Here is a 20,844-nt window from a genome sequence, read left to right as displayed (position 1 = left end):
AATAAATTCACTCTACAGCAATTATGAAGACCATTGAGTAAACGTATATACACCAACAAAATGCGTACACAGAGGTAATTTTCAATTACGACACAATCATGCTAAAAACTGGCCCAATGATGGAAATTTTGATCATTCGTGAATGATGACATGATTGTAGTATGATGACATAGTATGACGACAACATTGAGCGGACACGCAGTACTAATATCTTAATACGATGACACAGTCGTTATCTATGGGAAAAACACGTTTGTGTGGACCGGAGTGCCAATGACTATTTGAAAAAACAAACAAAACAAAGATTCTTTTCATCTGTGAATGTGCATTTTAAAGAGAAAAAAAATGAACAATATGATATGCTAATAAAAATATTGAAGAGGGCCCATAAATTTTGAAGAATTTAGATGCAAAATATTATATATGTCAATTTTTCCCAATTTGAGATAATAGAATATAGTATAAAATATTTGCTACTTCTGATAATTATTTTTTAAAAGTTTACTTTTGGAATTTGGAAAGTAGAGTGTCAATTGAAAGCTAAAATTATATGATAAATGTTGGTTATCTTAATCTCAAAAAGTTTGAAAATGGTGTATATCACATATTGCATCTCCACTTAGTTTTCACAAGTGCTCAAATGGCACTTAGAAATGTTGTCTTATTTCTAACATTGCTATAATCCATATTGTAACTGTGTATTCATCTTTGCATCCCAATAATTTGATTGTGATTTGGCATTTAAAAACCACAGACGACTGTTCTCCTCGGCAACAATCAATGGCGGTGAAAGTAGCGATACAGGGTACAAATGATCTGAATCCGTATGAGACATTGAGGTGTTGAAAAATGTTCCCTTTTCTAGTTTTGTGTCCAAGTATATTTTAATGACAGCCCAAGTGAATGTTTCCTCTCCAAATTTATGATCAAACAAGTTTTGTATCCTCCCAAATCTTGACTCTGCTTGTAGTCCATTATCTACAGAAACCCGAACATACGATGCAACGCGTTCTGTTGTCATTTCAGCATCCTTAGTCCTGTATAAAATGTGTTTGTGGTCATCAGTTGTCTTGGTAAATCGTTGCATTTTCACAGCGATTGGGTCAATATCCGAGATACTGATTTCATAATCATGTGAAAATATCTGATAAAATTTCACCATTTGTTGAATATATTGTTGACTCAGAAGATGTTGTCGCCTGCTGTTAACTCTCTCAGTTTTAGTTGTAGCATTCAAATTATTTTGCTCCAGCATATGTACTATTAGGTTAGAAATTCCTTGTCTGTTCTTTAAATCATCTCGACATATTTCCTTTAATGCAGTAACTTTGCCACTAAGCATCAAGAAGACACACCAATCATATATCTGGAGGGGAGAAAATAAAAAACAAAATATAGTACTTGATTCTGAAGCAATGTTGTTTTAACATGCTATACATTCACCTGTCAGTTGTAATGATCAATAATATCTATTTACTACTGGTCTAAACACTTGACATGAGAGGCTGATCTTTTTATGGTCAGGATAATTGAGTCATGTAAGTACCTTAAGTATGAATAGTGTGAAAATCAATTTTGATTATGTATCTATTGAATTCATTGCATTGTCCCCTCTTATTAGACATCATAATAACAGTTCACTGCAGAAATCATGTTAAAATTGACATGATAAAGGTGGATCAAAGATTTTAACTAAATAAAGAAAACTAATACATTTCAGCCCATTTCAACTGAATAAAGATAACTTACTGCATATGTCTCCATTATTGTTGCCTCCTGGTGCTGTTTATTTGTGACTTGCCTGGATAACCAGCACTGGACTCTCTCATATGGGAAAGTCCATCTTCCGTGGAGAGGACCAAATTCTGGGATGTCTCTTGGAATGTGATGAATTATGTGAGTGGTTATATTCTGCAATAGAAAAACAAGAGATGACTACCATTGAAGTGTCATGAGCATACATGTAGGTCTAACTGACATTGGGGGAAATGGATAAGCACACACTTATTACAAAGTTAGCTTGATTTTTATTTTCAAAATACTGAATGTCAAAGTTGAATTAGTTATATATTTATTTGCTTACTTAATTATTTACATAAAGTCAGCTGAATATGTTATTTCCAATGGGGCCCCTCTTTTAAAGTTTTATTTCCACACTGTTTTGATTTATGATGTCAAATATGCTTTGCTACAGGCCTACTTGAATGTATAAACTTACCTGTACGTAAACAGGGAAATCCCTTTCCAGTAGAGAGAGAGCTGTACTTGTTTGATCACAAAGGGCAGGGATATACTGTTCTTCAAAGCTTGGTTGAATCAAACTGTCAGTCATCTTGAAAAGGTTGTAAAGGGTTGTTTCCTGGACATCGCCTAAAAGCCCCCCGCAAACACCAAGCCAATACACCATCTGCTGCTGCCTGTTAGTTAAAATTAAAGCAATATAATTGTGAATTTAATACAAACCTGTGATCAACCATAATACATGTTATTGCAACAGTAGGCCTACATAGTAGATATTAAATAATACCCTTAGCTGTGGTGAAATTAATTTATACAACAGAAGAGATCAATTCAATATACATCGCCTAGCCATAATCATGTTGAACAGACATATGAACCATATTGCATGCAATTATCAGCAAACACGTCTACTCTGCAACAAATTTGACTGCTATACATACCAAAACTAGCCCAGCATGAACTACTCGATATAATGTCAACTTGTGATTAGAAATAGTATTATGAGTATTACATAACCTCTACACAATACTTTGGCAATAAAAGATGCACCATTATATTCTTAGGGAAGCATAAATTGTAATCGGGCGGTGAATCCATAGTTTAAATTTACACACACCATCCACATTTTGCACATCACATAGCATTAAGGGGATACTGCACCCTGGCCAATTTTGTGCCTATTTTTGCATTTTTCTCACAAATTATAGCGCATAGGTGACAAGTAAAATATGTATATTTAATATAGGGCAAGGACTACTGCACTGAAAATTCAGCAACTCAAGGCAAGTAGCCTAGTTATTGATTTATTGATCAAATATTGGTTTCCCCTCATTTTTGACTGTAACTGTTGTCTGTGCTGAAATTAAATTTTCAGTGCAGGTAGTCCTTGCCCCTATAATATACATATATTACTTGTCACCAATGCGCTATAATCTTTAAGAAAAATGCAAAAATAGGTACAAAATTGGTCAGGGGTGCAGTATCCCCTTAATGCAAACAGTTAAACTTAACACATGTATAATGGATGGGGTGTGTCTTGTACTTTGTAGTGTTATTTTTATGTTTTAAATAATGTTCATTTATAGTCACTTTCACAATCAATGTGTTTATTTTTTTTCTGTAATTCAAATTTTGAAACGACAATAAATTTATTTTTGTACTGAAATTACATATATGAAAAATGTCTATGAAATTTAAACATTTTGGAGCTTTATAAACTTAAACTTTAAAGCAAACATACCTTTATTTTGCTGTCCATCGTAGGCATCAGCCACGGTTTGGAGAACAGTGGTCCACTCTTTATGGCATACCCTGGGGGATATTTGATTTTGCTTCCTCGTCCATCACATATCTTTAATGCTTCCTTTGTTAAAGTCCATGGTGCAGTCTCTTCAGTCTTTTTGCGCTTTTTGCGCTGTGGCTCTGCATCTCTTTCATGGTCTTTGGGCAACCAGATATCCTTAAAGCGTTTGTACTTTTCCTCTGATAGTGCTATTCCTTGAGATTTGACTTTGCCTGCTACTAAATTGATTACTGTTCCTAACAAATCTGAAAAGCTATGGGCTGCATCAGGGGACATCTGCTCTATTCTATCATGTTCAGGTTGCCTCATTAATGCATATGTCCTTTTAAGACCAGTTTCTTTGCGAAATTTGTCCTTATTTGTTTTATTCAATGTGTCATATTTCTTTCGTAGATATACTTCATCCTTTTTCCTGTACTTTGGTGGCTCAGTTTGGTTCACTGTCTCTTTTGATGGAAATAGGCCATTTTTCTTCCTTAAAGGACTATCAACAGGCAAGAAGCATCTGTTTGAGAGGTGCACAGTTTTGCTCAGAGCATGACAGTATTCCCCGCTTTCCTTGCAGAAAGGGCAGGCTTTTAAAGATGCCTGACCTGGTAACTGGAGCAATTTGCTGAATGCAGGAAAATCTGCAATATGATGCAGTACACGGATTTTGACTTTGGTGGGTGCTTGCAGGTAAGCATTGAAAGTTTTGACATCAGTTAGTTGCAACATCTCGTCGACTAGAATATCAAGGTACGGATCTAAATTTTCAGGTTCTGATGGTCCTGTGCCAGGAACAACACCAATCAACATGAGAGGACCTAGGAGAGACCTGTACTCATATGGTAGAGAAAACCAAGTTAATAAAATAGGCCATGTTGAACGCTGAAGAGCATCGTTGCGATTAGGATTCAAACCATCAGTGAACAAGCCCAGTGGTACAGCTCCACTGTTATAGCCATGCAGCGCACCTCCTGGTTTAAACCATTTCTTGAATCCATTTCCATCCTGATAATCAGCTATCCTACCATCAGTTTCAACAGCACCATTTTGAATCAGTTTTGCAAGGTTCGTCTCACCAAACCATCTAGCTAATCGGGGTCCAACCGGCATGTAGATAAATTGTTTTTGTGGTTTGGGACTGTTGGGATGTTTCTTACGAGGTGTGCTGCATTCTGGGCATTGAGTTAATTCTGAGTAGTCTTTTCCATTTGCATGTTTTCTGTAAATAATGCAATCTTTGATACATACATCATATCTTTGAAGGGGAACTAGGAATGGCTTAATCATTGAATGGGCTTGTTTGTATGAGCTAGGGACAGAGTTGGGTTGTGGCAGCGTTGCTTTTAGAGTTGCAAAGTTTTGGCCTACATTTTTCTTTGTCATACCATTGTTGCATGTAAACATTAGGAATTGTTCTGCCAACACTTGCATCGTTGTCTTTTCTGCCCCAGGATATATGGTTTCAATGGCAATTCCTCTTGTGTATAAAGTTGGATCATATTCCATATTCCACTGGCCACAAGATGATCTTGAATCATGCCTCCTTGTTACACGGGAGTCTTGTTGTAAAGCTGATGTCTGCCCTGCATGAAGTGCTAAGTCCTGCTTTCTATGAGAAATTATTGTTTTCCTACCTCTAGGCTTTCCTCCACAACCATGAGAAAGGCAGTTACAAGTTGGCACAAGGTCACCTATATAGAAATAGAATATGAGAAAATGTAATTATTGTCAAATTCTTATCATGTGATATCTCAAACCATGATGTTTTTAGCTCAAACTAACTTACAGAATATTTCAATAAATACACATGCAATTTGTTTATAAATTGAACTTTGGAATTGTTTATGAAAAGTATGAAGTAAAGCACCTTGTCCAGCAAACAGAAAATATTTTTAAAATGTAATTTAAAAAAAATTGATTTTGGTCAAAATGTTTTAATAACATTTAAATGTTGGATTACATAAAGATCATGAAAATGTTTTGTATAAAAAAACACTATCAACATTCCAAAAATGTTATTGTCAAATATTTTATTCAGGTATGTTTTCTGTACCTCGGTTAAGCACATCACATGCTCAAAAAAGGATGAAATTGTTAATTTATCACTTTTGCATATAATGTTGTCCTGAAGTTCATTAATAATAAATAGGAATTAATTATCTGTATCAAAATGTGTTAGGCCCCCCAAAAAATGTTTGATTGGCATAACCCGACCGACCCTAAAAATAGACCTGACCTTATATTTTTGCAACAAAATTGTAAAAAATCGCAATTTACAGCTTACAATGTGTGTAAAAAAAGTTTTTAAAAAAAATTGCCGACCAACCTACCCTAATTTAAACCAATCAAACAATTTGTAAGCCTTATTTTTAATGCATAATTCTATAAGCATTACTATAGCAATACAGCAGTATTGATTATCTGTGACAGCTATTGTTCATTGATAAGTACATGAATTAAATGTTTCCACTACCAGTAGTGGCCTTATTGAAACCTACTTTGCATAAAAAAGCATTATATAGTAGTCAGAACAAAAATTACAGAAGGTGTTATGATTGCAAAATGCCATGAGTGTATGTAAACTATAATATTATACTTATAGACCTAATACTTATTGTCTTTTCAGTTTATTTCTCTTTGGATAGGGATTCACAAAATTGGTAAAATGAAATTATATTATATTATAATCTTTTTTGTTAATTTAAAACAATTCCCCAGGAACAATTCTTACCTTTATTTCCATCATCACCAGCAGTCTTGGCACGGGTTGCATTTGCAAATGTAGCCAGCACTGTTGCACACAAAATACCTGTAGCCTTTTTCCATAAAGGAATCTCATTTTGTTCACTGCCATAGTCTTGTTGATTTTGATCAGATATGATAGGTAGCTTGGGTGAAGGAAGTGAGAATATCTTGCTTCCCTGCTTGGGCAGGCCAAAGCTACATACGTTTGAAAGTCTATAATTTATTCTTGCCAATCTCTGAAATAATGATGCCATCTTGTGAGGAGTCTGCTTCTCTGGTGGCTAAGTATAAAAGCATGTATATGATATAGGCCCCTAGCTGATATAGGCCAAGATGATTCCTCAACCAAAATGTTGTACAGTTGAACTTGAATGCTATTAACTTTTATCCATCCAAAGCATTTGATGTAGAGCCTGTTGTGTAGAGCATTCAACTCAAGATTCAATTAATTATCATGGACATCAGCCTCATGAGCTGATTTTACAAAGCCACTCTGAATATTCATGAGGATGGAGTTGTGAAGATACAAATTGCTGAAGTACTTGGTATTGAATGAATAGGAGTGTACAATGCATCACCTATTTTCAACCAATCAGCACTCAGCAAGAATCTATAGCATAAGTGGTTTTTGCATTGTTGGAAAAATGGATCAATATTAATATTTACAACAAGTAGCCTATATTGCCAGCATTGACCATGAACTGAAGTCCTGATTCAGGTATTTCTGTACACATTGCTGTGTAACCAGAGATCTTTATAATTAACTCATCTGCTTAAAACTACCAATTCTGAAACAAATTTTGTTACTGCATGTTGTGTTGTCATGGCCAATTCGCAACATTTTGTTCCCATGAGGCCTGCATGCTGCAGCTGTTGTCAACAATGGTACCAACACCTGCAAAACCCAACTGTGCACCCAGTGCCAAGATGTGAACAGGTTAATAATATGAAGACTGTAGAAACACAAACGGGTCTCGCTACGGAAGTTTCATTGCGGTATAATCATAATGATTATATGGGAAATAAGCCAGATATAACAGCAAGGAAACTGTTACTGGTAAGTCATTTTTAATCTTCTAGACTTCATTCATATCTATGGTTCAATCATCATTATATATTTTACAGATGAATGTTGATTTTAATTGACTTCCTTACGTGAGGTGTAGGCCTATCTGTACTTGATTGTTACAAAGCAAATTAGATGCATATCAAAACTTTATGCTAAGAATGGTGAGAGCCATATCATCATGATCATAGCAGTTTGGTTCATACAAAGCCTCAAGTTATATAATTACACATAGTATGCCTGTAAATCAGAGGCCACATAATTATCATGTGCATTTCAAGTAATTTTTGGCTATATGCTACAAAAATGTAGGACAGCTAAAGGTCCAGATTTTCCACATCTGCTTATATTACAAATACAATCATAATTTCTCTTTATTTTGTAGGCTGAAGCCAAAGAGCAGATGACTATTCAAGATGTCAAATCCTTCAGAGAATCACACAAAGTGGAGGCAGTAATATCAAATGTAAGTTAATTGTTTTTCTGTTGTTTCATATTTTGGTTATAAAATAACAATGTGCAGGAGCTTTAAGGGATCTAAAATGAGCGTTTATTGCATTTCGACAGTATTTTTGTGGGACATGAGAGCACCTCAGACCCATCGAATTGCATTCTGAATACAAAAAATGTCTTTCTGATATCAAATAATTTTCATTTTTTGAAAATCACAATATAATACAAATTTTATGACAAATTATAAAAATTTGATATTTTTCTTATTTTTTATATATAACAGTCCTCGAAGTAAATTATATAATGATATATTCTTAAATATGTAGCAGGGAGGAAAAGCCGACGGTCAATTGAAAATTTTGACCTTTCATATTGAAGATATGGATTTTTTCCCAAAAAGACCTAATTTTTTTGGTGTTTTGGGAAAAAATCCATATCTTCAATAATGAAAGGTCAAAATTTTCAATTGATCGTCAGCTTTTCATCCCACCTACATACACTTTAAGTATACATCATCAGATTTATAAAGTTTATTTCAAGTACTGTTAAATATCAAATATATCAATTTTTAATGATTTAAAACGTGTATTAAATTGCGAATTTCAAAAAATCAAAGTTATTTGATATCAGAATGACATTCTTCGTATTCAGAATGCAATTCGATATGTCTGATGTGCTCTAATGTCCCAAAATAAATACTGTCCAAACGTTCATACCCTTCCCTTAAGAATGCAAATTCCCGCCAATAAACGTAGTGCTCACAAAAATGTCAGATTTTGCTATTAAGTTTTATTATAACTATAACCATAGAGCATGTTTCTACAGGGCTATATATCACTATTTTACGCTAACAAACCGATGGTTAAAATAGCGTTAGCCATCACCATTTATCTGATTATGCTAGTGTTTCCACTGCAGCACTTCACTTATCACTATTTGGTGTGTTTTGCAGATGCAGCTGACAAAATGAGTTAACCTGAGCATATTCATTATATATTACAAAATTCAGTATTTTGTTTACTACAATATTTTTATGAAAATAAGAATTAAATTCTAAAAACCTAATTAAGGTTGTATACAAATACAAATCATTTATTGCATGTCAGTTGAGACACTTTTTGTTCACATGTGTAACTTTTAAAATTCATTTTTTGTAAAGGGACACTGAAAATGGGCTTCTTCAGTATATAAATACTTGATATGTATCCATGTAGGCCCTACACACCCGGGGGCCACTCAAATATGACAGTGTAATGCATGCGTGACCAAATTTTTTCAAACACCCCTAAACAAGTTTTACCCTACCAGCAAATTTAGCCCCTTAATAAAGTAATTTAGTGTAGAATTTACCCCTAATGAGTTTTTTTTGGTAAAAATGCAACAAATGTACCCTTTTGGACTCATAATTTACCAAAAATTTGAAAAGGTACCCTAAACAAGTTGTCCAGTTTCAGAAAACTACCCTTATTCTTGAAAATCACTGTTTTTTAAACCCTAAGCCCGTCACGCGCATAACTTGCTTTGCCTAAAAAAAACACCCCTTTTACTTGTTTTTTTGGTCACACATGCGTACAGACCATTTATGTGAGTGATCCCCCCGGGCTACACACAAACCAATTTTAATTCAATCATGTTTGATTGAATTCTTCCTGTAATCGGCAAATAATGATATTCCGCTGGGAAATTTATTGGCAATATAATCACCAAAACCTACTATTTGAAGGTTGGTGATTCCGATTAAATAAGCGATTATTAAGAAGTCATTATGGCTGTTTCCACTGAAACCAAATGCCCGGTTTTAGTGCTAAATAATGCATTAACTCTATCCTTATATATCTGTGTTGTTTTACAGCTCTACTCAAAGTTCCCAACTATAAGGAATTCTCCAAATACAAGATCTAAACTGAGAAAAACTTTAAGGAAAAATGCATCTTCTAGAAATTACTACCAAAAGAGGTAATTTAGTTTATTTTTACAATACTGCCTAAAATATGGTTTCATTGGCGTGACCCTAGTCTACTTTATAGCCCCTTTTGGAAATTCATAACGACTCATCTCACAATGATTGCAAGTTCAGAACCGAGAACAGCTCCCGTCCGAATACCACGACGCCAGAAAGAAAGGGCCCAGAGCGGTCATTGGGGATGTGTTGCGTTTTATGGACTTGCATAGCTGGTATGACTTCCCGAAATGGTTAAATGTTTCTCGAAATGGTTAAATGTTTCCCGATTTTGCCTGTACAGGAACATCAGATGAACTGAATTCAACAGCCCTTAAAACTGGAATTTATTATTTTCAATCCAATTTTGCGACATGTTGACCAATATTTCATACCTTTTTTCATGATTTTCCACCAATTTCAGGTTTTCAAGGATTACAATATGTAAAGATAGAGTAGGCATAATATAAATTGGAGGTGATTTTTTTTTTCTTATTTCTTCAGAAATTCAACTGACAGATTTCTTGACTCAGACGTGGCAGAAATTGATGCTCATGAAGACGACGATGATGATGACGACGACGACGACGACGATGTGGCGTTAGCAGTATTGCAAACCTGCTCACAATATAATGGAAGGAAAACAACAAAAAGGTAAGCTTGTCATTTCACTTTCAGTTCAGTAAAACTTTTAAACAGACACCTTTAATTACCCCCAAAAGTATTGCAATTTATTTTTCATTTTACATGAAATGCTGAATTTTGCTTAAGTTTTATCACCAATAGCGGACAAAAATTACCCACTTTACTGCTTCCCTGCTTAAACAGCTTTGCCTTGGATTATTTGTTTGCAACAGATAACTACAGTAAACCAGGCCAACTGTAAAATAAAATTGCTAACTTTTTCTTTAGACATCAGTATGTATTATTGAATCTCCCAGTAAAAGGTTACCTTTGCCATTTGGTGTAATAAAATTACAAAACTTTCTGAAAATCAACTAGACCTTTGTGTCGTTTTCAGAATTTACCACAATGGTAGTGAACTTACTCTCATTGAATGAAGACATAGCTTATTTTGCTCTGAGTTTGTTGTCTTGTTTGCTACTGAGTTCTATTTGATTTGAAATTGTTCTTAAACTACAGCATGTACTTTTTCAATGTTTGATTTTATATTTTATATTTCTGTTCCTGAAGAAGAGCCGTTTATCTGCTCGAAACAAGAGGTTTTTTTTTCTGACCAGTTGGTTTAGTTTGTCTGCTTTTGTACACAGTTATTTTCATCACTTGTTCCAGTATGTGTTTGTACTATATTACTGTCACTGCTGTACTGGACTCTTTTTTGTACCTACATTGGTTGTTTGGTTTATTGTGTCTACGTATGTGCGCAGTGTATCAGCGCACTTCTTTAAACCCATTGATCCCTGTTGTTTTTACAGGTTATAACACTTCTGTGGGCCTTGTAATTGGTAATTTTTGGCTATCAAACTTTACCCAATTCTGTGCCTAAATCTGTTGCTCATTTTCTTTCCAACCACAATGTCCTTATGAAAAGTTACCCAGTAAATATAATTTTTCATTGTTGAATATTGGTTGCCATTTAATATTTCCTTAATGATCTTTATTATTACACAGAAAGCAAACTGCAGAACCACAGCAAGCAAAACAAACAAAGAGAAAGACAATTAATCAAGTGCCAGGTACAACCAACCAAGAACAGCCAAGACAGAAACCCAAACCAACCAAGCAGACCACACCTGTAGAAGTACCAGGTACGACCAACCAAGAACAGCCAAGACAGAAACCCAAACCAACCAAGCAGACCACACCTGTAGAAGTACCAGGTACGACCAACCAAGAACAGCCAAGACAGAAACCCAAACCAACCAAGCAGACCACACCTGTAGAAGTACCAGGTACGACCAACCAAGAACAGCCAAGACAGAAACCCAAACCAACCAAGCAGACCACACCTGTAGAAGTACCAGGTACGACCAACCAAGAACAGCCAAGACAGAAACCCAAACCAACCAAGCAGACCACACCTGTAGAAGTACCAGGTACGACCAACCAAGAACAGCCAAAACAGAAACCCAAACCAAGCAAGCAGACCACACCTGTAGAAGTACCAGGTACGACCAACCAAGAACAGCCAAGACAGAAACCCAAACCAACCAACCGGGACACCAACCAAACCACAGACGACAAAGAAGTTGAGACGGTCTGGAAAACCTCATCTGATTTAAAAGTTGAATTTAAGAAAGGAGACTTTATTGCAGTGGGTATGTCGAAGTCAACATTTGATATTGCCCAGGTTGAATCTGCAGAGAAGGAGAAAGGACATTTGAAGGTAAACATTACATACTTCAAGCAAAATGGAGAAACATTAACCACATGGATGCGTTTTAGTAAGCCACTGAAACAGAAAATATTTGCCAATACTATTGTGTATAGATTAGAAGGGAACAGAATCCTTCAAAGAGAAAAAGAGCAAATAGCCAAAATACTTAAACATGTTTTCATGTAAGAACAGTATAGCTGTTGCAATATGACTCAATTGAGAGAATTCATAAAATCATTCAATCAATAGCATAATTGAGATTGTCTACTACAACATGGGCTGTAATTTCAGCATCCTCACTTTTTGAAATATAGGTAAATTCTCCTTTAAAATGACCTTTACAAAATTACAATGATATATTTCATGCCTCTAAATTGCTTTTTTTGTAAGAGATCAAAAAATAGGTTGGGAAATCCTTTTGTTTTCTATTGTTTTTGAGATATTCAGTGCACTATAGTCTCAAAACTAGATTTGCCAACATTACGGCCCATAAATGAGGATGCTCCATCATGAGAAATGTTGTAGTGCATACACTCTATTGCAACTAAAACCCATGTTTAGGCTTACATACAGTCCATAATAATACAAGACACGTTTTTGTAATTTTTATATTATGCCTCTTTTTGTACATGTTGTAAAGTATAGGTAAGCCTATCAACAGAGATTCGTGTAGTCACACAATGCTGCATTTTATACTATGAACAAAGAACTAAATGACATTTTGTTTTTATTTCAACATGCATGAGTAATTTGCTGAATTAGTGCATGTTAGTATCCATTGGTTACTGGTTCAAGCATAGGCTCATAAATATACCTATTTCAAACTATGATATGCCATAGGCTTTGTCTTGTGATCATTTCGATCAGTGGTTTGTAACAAAGAAAGCGTGAGCCAGTTGACCCAACAACGATCATATATTCTAAGGTGCACTATGCCAGCAAATAAAATCATTGGGCATTTACTGTGTTAAAGGGACCATACATTTGTAGGTGATGAGTAGATGACCAGAACCCGGGGTACTCAACTTCGGTGTGGGTAAGGGCGTGCCCGCTAGAATAGAAAGTGGACACATCAATATACCAATTTTTCAAGAAATTTGTGTTAATTTTTGCAACTTTCCCCTTAAATTTTGGGGAAATTTTACAATTTTTGGCTACAGTGATCCAGGCAAAATTTGGCTATTTTTCAAAAAAATTGAGAACATTTTGAAAAAGGACCCATAAACATCCATATACCAAAATTGGCCTAGAAAAAGGGGTCATTGATATACCAAAAGGCTGAAAATGCTACCCATGTTTGCGGCACATCCCTGTATGGTCATTTGCACTGAGTACCCCTCCCCCAGGGAAGCAAAATATCCTTAAATAATCAAAATCCCAATTTGAGTATTTTTGAGACAAATTTTAAGCATGCAAATGAATTGATTGAATCTGATGAAGGATCGATGCTGTATTGATACTTATTATATACGTGCAAGTGAGGCTGCCAGATCCGGAAACCAGTTTTCATGCAAATGCCAGCAGGGGAAATTAGCATCATAGCCATCAAAACTAAGAAGTAAAACTTCTATTCATTTGTAATGTTTAAAAAAATAAGCATGAACTATCATTTATGATCATGATCATAAATATTTACCTATTTGTACTTGTTGGTTATTTAGTAAATTATTTTGTATAGAAATGGCCATTTTGTTGTTGTCCCTTATAATATTTTTCAACAATTTGATGCACTTTTGTTGACCCATGAAATGTGTAGCTAATGTACATTATTGCACACTCAGTTTTTTGTCTTGTTTAGGCTGATCTTCTCTGGTTTAGGGTAAAATGTTGTTGCTCAACTATTGTTTTTATTCTTGTTTAAGAGGTATTGAATAAAAAGAAATGTAATGTAAATTAAGTTCTGTGTGGAGTGTGACTATTTCTTAGCACTGATGAAGGTTTGGCAAGTCAAGGCTAGCTTGCATAATGGAAATATAATAGATGGTTTAAAAACCAATCAATAATCAGTAAAAGTTTTAAGCATGTGAAGTGAGATGGAATGGAGCATACATTGATTTCTTGATTTAATCAATGTACACCAATTCAAAATTAGTTGTGGCACAAATGATCTATTATGTACCCAAGTGTTTAATTTTTATTATCTTTGAACAATTTCATCTGGAATTATTAGTTAAAAAAAATGAGAGTATAATCTTTGAATTGTATCGAAAGAATAAAATCTCAAGTGTTTACGCTGTAACTTGAAATATAATAAAACAAATATGAGCCATCCAAAGAAGATGGTATACATGACATGGTGTAAGCCTATAAACTAGCAAGGCAGTAATTTGTTTGAAGATACATTCTGAGCAAAAAATCTAATCAAAAGAGAAGCACTGTAGTAAAAATGTACTTGTTTTAACATTTCATTCGTAAATTTATTAAACTGCCAAGTCGGAAATGGTGATCTGCAGGCCCAAGTTATTTGTTTGTTTTCCTTTGAGGTTTTACTTTAGTATTACCCCTAATTGTAAACAAGTGCAAGTATCATTTATTTAATTAGATCTTAAGCTTTTGTTTTCTATTTTTTTAGTTTTTTTACTAGTTGTTAAAGTACAATCAATTTTTACCACATAGACCCTAGGGAATAACATGGTTGTTTTTTTGTTAAATTTATTGCAAATGCTATGGTCTCTATTTAAATTACATAACACACTTTTCATTAGCAGTCACAAAACCTTGGGTGCATACTTAAGTTTGGTTGGGTAGGGCTGTGATGCTGATAATTTAAAAGTGGACCAATCAATACACCAATTTTTCAAGGAATTTGGACCAATCGATAAATCCAAAGTCATACTTTTTGGCCAAATTTAACACAAATTGTCTTACTTTCCCCCACATTTTGGGATAAATTCAAAAACTTTGGCTACAGTGGGGCAAAATTGGGCTATGGGCTATTTTCCAAAAACAAAACAAATTGAGAACATTTTGAAAAAAAAGACCCCATCCATATATACCATGTTTGGACATAGAGGCAAAATACAATTTCAGAAATACTTCATTGTATTTCAGTTTCTAACAGCATAAACTTAAAATAGCACATCAACTAACCTCAAATCATGACATAAAATATATGCATGTTGTGATTTTAGTATTTCAAAAGACAAAATATTAAATGTTGTAATTTCTCCATTCTCATGTTCACCAACCATGACCATTTCCAATCAATAAGCATGCCAGAGAGGCCAGAAATTAATGACCAGCTTAAGTCAACAATGTAATAATAGTGATAAGTGGGTGCCACTTATCTTCTAGACAGAAAGTCTGGGTGAGCTAAATCTCACTGGATTTACCTCGCCTTTCCTCGCCCTTTCTCGCCTTTCCTCGCCATTCCTCGCCATTCCTCGCCATACTTGCCCAGGATCTGAGCAAGACTTAATTTAATTATCTCAACCTCGCCATTCCTCGCCCTTTTTTATAGGCTACCTCGCCTTTCCTCGCCCTTTATCGCCACACCTCGCCTTTTATCGCCAAAAATGGGTACTTTCTCGCCTTTGTGGGTTTCTAGTGTTAGCAACAATCTGTAAATCAAATGTACCATACTTGTTCCACTAACCACACATGTCTCTACATGTATAAGCACCCAACCAGCAAATATTGCACACATGAGCCACCATCAATTTGTGGATCCAACTACTGTAAGCAAAAGAATTAAGGTAGCAGTTGTGTTCACCCCTGTACAGTGTATATCCTAAAAAAAGACAAATGTGTCAAAATTATAACAAGCAGCCAATGCCTGTACTCCTTAGCTCTGATTTAAGAACTTATTTGTTGAAATTGGTTGAGAATTAAAGAAACAGCTGTGATCCAAAATCTAATGAAGATATGAAATAAAAAGTTGCACTTTTGTGTTCTAATCGATGAAAGCACGACACTAGTTTTTCGTACTAATCAATGCAACACAGCACTAGTTCTCATGTTCGCGAACGCTTTGTGTACAAATCAATGGAAATGTGGCAAAAATGTGTATCTTCCTGGTGTTTTTGGATTGTTGTGTCTCGATCAATTTCAACAAATGAGTTCTTAAATTCGAGATAAAAGATGCAGCTTTTAGGATTCAGGATATACAGGGGTGAATGTACGTAACTGATACCTTCATTATAAAATATGTATATACAATGTAAAAATAAGCGCCCTCACAAGGTTAAGTGTCATGGGCGGTTAAAATAATGAACATGGTAATGGTCATTCATTTAAAGTAACTTTATACATGTATGAAAGCAGAGTTCACAGGGTTTGCTTTAGGTATTCTGTTTTCCATGGGGCAACTCCCTAGTGGGCTCCAGAGGGCAACACTTCTGGAAGCTCTTGAATTTTTACCAGCTTATACGGCTTTAGGATGGCTCCCCTTGGACATGATTTCTTGATTAATCAAATTATGAACATCTTTTGTTCTCCTCACTATAGCACAGTGCGCTGTTTGTAATACCCCAGCAAACACAAAAACGTTTTAAAAACATTTTAAATAAGTTATATTTTGGCTTTTGGTTTAGGTAAAAACGTTTTAATAACATTAAAATGTCGGGTTATGTAAAGGTCATGATAACGTTTTAAAACGTTTTGTATGAAAACACACTGCAACAATATTTTGAAATGTTTTCAAAAAATGTTATTGTAAACTATTTTTGCAAACAATTTTGCCAAATATTGTGTCAATACTTAAATAACATTATTTGAACCCAGCAAACACAGAAATGTTCTTAAAATGTTTTTTCAAAACCTTTTTTCAAAACCTTTTAATAACATTTAAAATATTTTTTCAACCACAAAATAACATTCTGTTTAGAATGTTTTGTATCAAGTTTTCAAGAATGTTTTGGAATGTTATTAAAACGTTCTTATATAACCTTTATATAACCCGATCTTTAGTAGATTATCAAAAATGTGTTTTAAGGTTATGAAAACGCTTTTATACTCTTAATATACCCTTTATAGAACCCGACATTTAACCTTTTTCTAACAACCTTTTATAACCTTTTGCGAATGATGTTGAAAACGTTTTGTGTTTGTCGGGACTGCATTTCGTACACATAGTAATGCCGGTGTTAGAGACTGTTACTTTCATTTTAATATGATTTACCAACAGTACAACAGCATATACAAGCAGTTGACGCTAGAAACGTATGAAGAATTTCGACACTACTTGTATAAAACCAGGACCCTGGATGATATCATACCTGCTGGTGATGATCAGTGTTGTCCTGCCTGTCCAAAGGTATACCACATTTTTGCATATTAGTCCTTTGTTGAAAATATTTGATTTTATCCATAATCACCATCCATTTAAAGTGCTACAATTTAATGTGAACCATGATGCTTTTTGTTATAAAGTTAAGCATTTCATTAGTTGCTAACAAAAAAAGAGTCCTTTTCACCAATAACTCAAATTCAACATTAGTAACAATAAACTTACTACTCTGATCATATCACATTGTTTTAATTTAATTAAAACCCTTATTACACCACTACAAGAGCCATGGTCAGACTTTTCAAAATGTGTTTTGCATTCACATCGAGGCCTGCACAAAATTATCAGATTCAAAAGTTAAAAAGCGAGCTGTTTGAAACTACTTATCCACAAAAATAGCCTGCTTAGTAAAAGTACTTAGGGGCCCGAACTTTCGATCCTTGCAGGATCTTGAAGGATCTTTATAGTTTTAGTTAAAATTGCCCGCAAGGTCTTGATGTTAGAAGCAGAAATGTGTTTCACAACTGCCCATAGAACAGTGTGATATCCCATCATGGGGATGATGATACTACTTTCATTCATATCATCTAAATGGACATTCAATGCATTCTATAACTATACACCTAAAATTTCACTATGGTTATGAGAAAAAATCTGGTCATAATCTTGTCATAATTAATATGTGTGTGCTACAATGTTTGTGAGGGAGCTAAAAGAAGTTGTTATGAAGCTTGCAGTTGATTTGTTTTCTCTGTTTGTTGCCATTCTATCATTTTGGCATTTCGATTTTGGGATTTTGGATCTTCCCTCAGTCGGCTTGAATGTGATTGACATTACACATACTTGTATATCTATTAAACTAAGCTAATTTTACTTTGACAAATGGGCCATGGTCAGATACAATTTGGTGCTCAAAAGTACTTAATGCATGCTGTTTTGTTTGTTCAGGTTGATGGAAAGATATTCATCTCACTGGATGCCAATTTTGGGTTGGTCCGCAAGGTAAATGCTGGGAAAAGCTTTGAGGAACCCAAACATGGGAACAAGATGTTTTTAAGTGATGTAGAAGTGAACGAGTTTGTATCCCAGTATGATCCTCACAAGAGCAGTAAAGATCATGATGCGGTATGTTTTGTTTATTCTGTTTTATGTAAATTAATTTCATTAGTATTAGTTGTTTGTTATTAAGTTGTTTTTTCGGTTTTGGAGTGTCCCTGGACATAGACCTAGATGATAGGGTCATTCATGGTTGAACTAAAAAAAACGTGAAAAATATCAAATTTTAATAATTTGTCATAAAATTTGTATTATATCGTGAATTTCACAAAATTAAAATTATTTGATATCAGAAAGACATTCTTCCTATTCAGAATGCAATTCGATATGTCTGATGTGCTCTAATGTCCCACAATAAATACTGTCCAAACGTTCATGACATGAATACAAATGATAATTTTTCATATTAAAAACACAAAACCTTGTGCCATTTTTTTTTAGGTTTTTTATGGATGATCCTAGCATCACAGATCAGCATCTAGGTCTAGGTCCAGGGACACTGCAAAACCAAAAAAAAAAAAAACTTAATTTTTTTTTTACAATTTCTGGAATTTTTCAAAAATGGGGGTGGGACTATACTCGAACATGGGACTATACTCGGACGAATACTCACAATTATTTGTCCACATTTTATATCAAAATGTAACATTTAAATATATTGATATAATATGCAACATTTACATCTATGTAGGTGGCGTCAACGGTCCTGTTTTAATGATAAGTGCCCTCTTTGTGGCAATAAGCAAACTGTGAGTCACATTCTCAACTCCTGCCAGGATATGTTGAAGCAAGGTCGATATACTTGGAGACATGATTCCGTGTTATTCTTTCTCTCCAACGTCTGCAAAGGTTCAGGCGACACTATGCCTAGTAGACTGGCTCCCAGTCTCGGTTCGGTTCCATCTCTGGATAATGTACATGTAACAATAAATAATTACATAATGCCCTATGAAAAAAATCCCAAAGTCCTGTACCCCCCCCTTATTTTCCTCAATGTCAAAAACCATTCCTCTTCATCCACAAATTGACGCCACTGATTACACATACAGTCAACCATGCAGCAATATAGAAATATACTCATATTATAAGTGAACGCGAAAGTCCATTGAGCGCTGATTCCTTGACTGGTCCAATCTGTTGGAGATCTCCCTTCCAAATAATCATTCAACGAAGCACGGTGATTCCGATGTCAATTACAAACGGCCCGCCCCAGTTTCAATTCAAATATGGTAGCACAAAGCTATGCCGCGGGATGTGACGCAAGATCGGATGGGACACTTGTCAACAACTGAGAGGTATATTGAGCTCAACTGGCACGCGTCTGATAGAACCATGGTACGCGCAATAATAAAAGGCAACCACTCATCTCGGACTTAGGCATTTTGTCCATATTGCGTATATTATCCCGTGCGGTTTGCAAATGTTTGCACATTATTTAGCTAGGGAAGCCTCTTCAAATATCCCCGCGCTGCCAAGCTGCATTGAATGGTCGGATACAATATCGTTGTTTTAGTCGCTTACACAAACGTTAATGTAGTGCCCGGTGTAGTGAGAACACGGACGTGATATGTAGAAAGTGCGCCTGACCCAGGATGGGTAAGTGAACTCCCACAAAATGCTGGGAGCTGGAAGGCAAATTGCTTACAGACTGGGAGGGTCCATGTATTGGGTTGATTTTTAATGCTATGTAATCTACATTACCAGTCGTTCTCCATGGACCCGAGGGAGGGTCTATATGCCTAGCGTCTATGCAGAGGATGTTTAAAGACATTCCCACAACTCAATGGGGTTTCTGACCTTGTATGTCTGGCTTTTGTACACATGTGGTACAGTTGATCATGCCTTGCATTGGAATTGTGTGCAAATATCTGGTGTTTTCATCCTATTATTTAACATTCATAACATCGAGACTTAGGAATAAAATTAATGCAGTGGGACAATATGAATGTTTCCTGTAAGAAAATCAAATATCAGTCCTAATTAAGTCTCAACTATTAGCTTGTTGGCTGCAGTTTTAAAATTAACATTTTGTGTGTGTGGCAATGGGGACTTTGCCTTTAAAATTAGGTTATATTGATCAAATTTCCCAATCATAGTGCATTGTAGGAATGCCTTTAAGCCTCCTCTGGCGTCTATGTAGACCTCCCAGATCATCCTTGGCAAACAGTCATCACGCCCATCCCTCAAGAAATGCTGCCTTCCTCTCAGCTTCCAGACCTTGTGATGTTTTGGCCAAATCTTAAGAAAATCTTTCTTATCAAGCTTACAGTTCCTTTAGGGCCCAACATTGTTAGCACCCACATGAGGAAGGAAAACAAGTATGCCGGCCTTGTGTCCGCTTCGAAAGATAAAGGGCTCACTGTTGATTTCCTTGCTCTGGAAGTAGGAAGTATAGAGGATATATTTTACCTGAGAATTTGAAGAGATGTATTCCACAAGTTAATGAAGAATGCGGCTGGAAATTTGATGAACTATGGGTTTATTACTC

General features: G+C 35.2%; 2 protein-coding genes across 2 annotated transcripts; one reads left to right on the top strand and one right to left on the bottom strand.

The window, feature by feature from the left end:
• Window positions 1-394: 394 nt before the first annotated feature.
• LOC140144550 (uncharacterized) lies at window positions 395-4,054 on the bottom strand. The gene is made up of 4 exons (XM_072166368.1): window positions 3,482-4,054; window positions 2,219-2,417; window positions 1,750-1,911; window positions 395-1,366 (listed from the first exon to the last, which is right to left on the bottom strand). The coding sequence occupies exons 2-4, from the start codon at window positions 2,405-2,407 to the stop codon at window positions 677-679; spliced, it is 1,041 nt and encodes a 346-aa protein (XP_072022469.1). The 5' UTR covers window positions 2,408-2,417; window positions 3,482-4,054; the 3' UTR covers window positions 395-676.
• Window positions 4,055-6,949: 2,895 nt separating this feature from the next.
• LOC140144559 (uncharacterized) lies at window positions 6,950-12,730 on the top strand. Its single transcript, XM_072166376.1, has 5 exons — window positions 6,950-7,334; window positions 7,729-7,809; window positions 9,649-9,752; window positions 10,240-10,389; window positions 11,368-12,730. Exons 1-5 carry the CDS (start codon window positions 7,101-7,103, stop codon window positions 12,257-12,259), a joined length of 1,461 nt encoding a protein of 486 aa, XP_072022477.1. The 5' UTR covers window positions 6,950-7,100; the 3' UTR covers window positions 12,260-12,730.
• Window positions 12,731-20,844: the final 8,114 nt, after the last annotated feature.

The sequence above is a fragment of the Amphiura filiformis genome, unplaced genomic scaffold, assembly GCF_039555335.1.
Source record: "Amphiura filiformis unplaced genomic scaffold, Afil_fr2py scaffold_63, whole genome shotgun sequence".
Lineage (NCBI taxonomy): Eukaryota > Metazoa > Echinodermata > Ophiuroidea > Amphilepidida > Amphiuridae > Amphiura > Amphiura filiformis.
Note: the sequence above shows the minus strand (reverse complement) of the source record. Positions and strands in the feature narration are given on the sequence as shown.

Coding starts and splice junctions, on each gene's coding strand:
- LOC140144550 (XM_072166368.1), bottom strand. CDS start 2,407: ATGGTGTATTGGCTTGGTGTTTGCGGGGGGCTTTTAGGCGATGTCCAG. Junction 1,912..2,218: donor ATTTCCCTGTTTACGTACAG/GTAAGTTTATAC, acceptor TTTCTATTGCAG/AATATAACCACTCACATAAT. Junction 1,367..1,749: donor CAATAATGGAGACATATGCA/GTAAGTTATCTT, acceptor TCTCCCCTCCAG/ATATATGATTGGTGTGTCTT.
- LOC140144559 (XM_072166376.1), top strand. CDS start 7,101: ATGGCCAATTCGCAACATTTTGTTCCCATGAGGCCTGCATGCTGCAGC. Junction 7,810..9,648: donor TGGAGGCAGTAATATCAAAT/GTAAGTTAATTG, acceptor GTTGTTTTACAG/CTCTACTCAAAGTTCCCAAC. Junction 9,753..10,239: donor AGAAATTACTACCAAAAGAG/GTAATTTAGTTT, acceptor TTATTTCTTCAG/AAATTCAACTGACAGATTTC.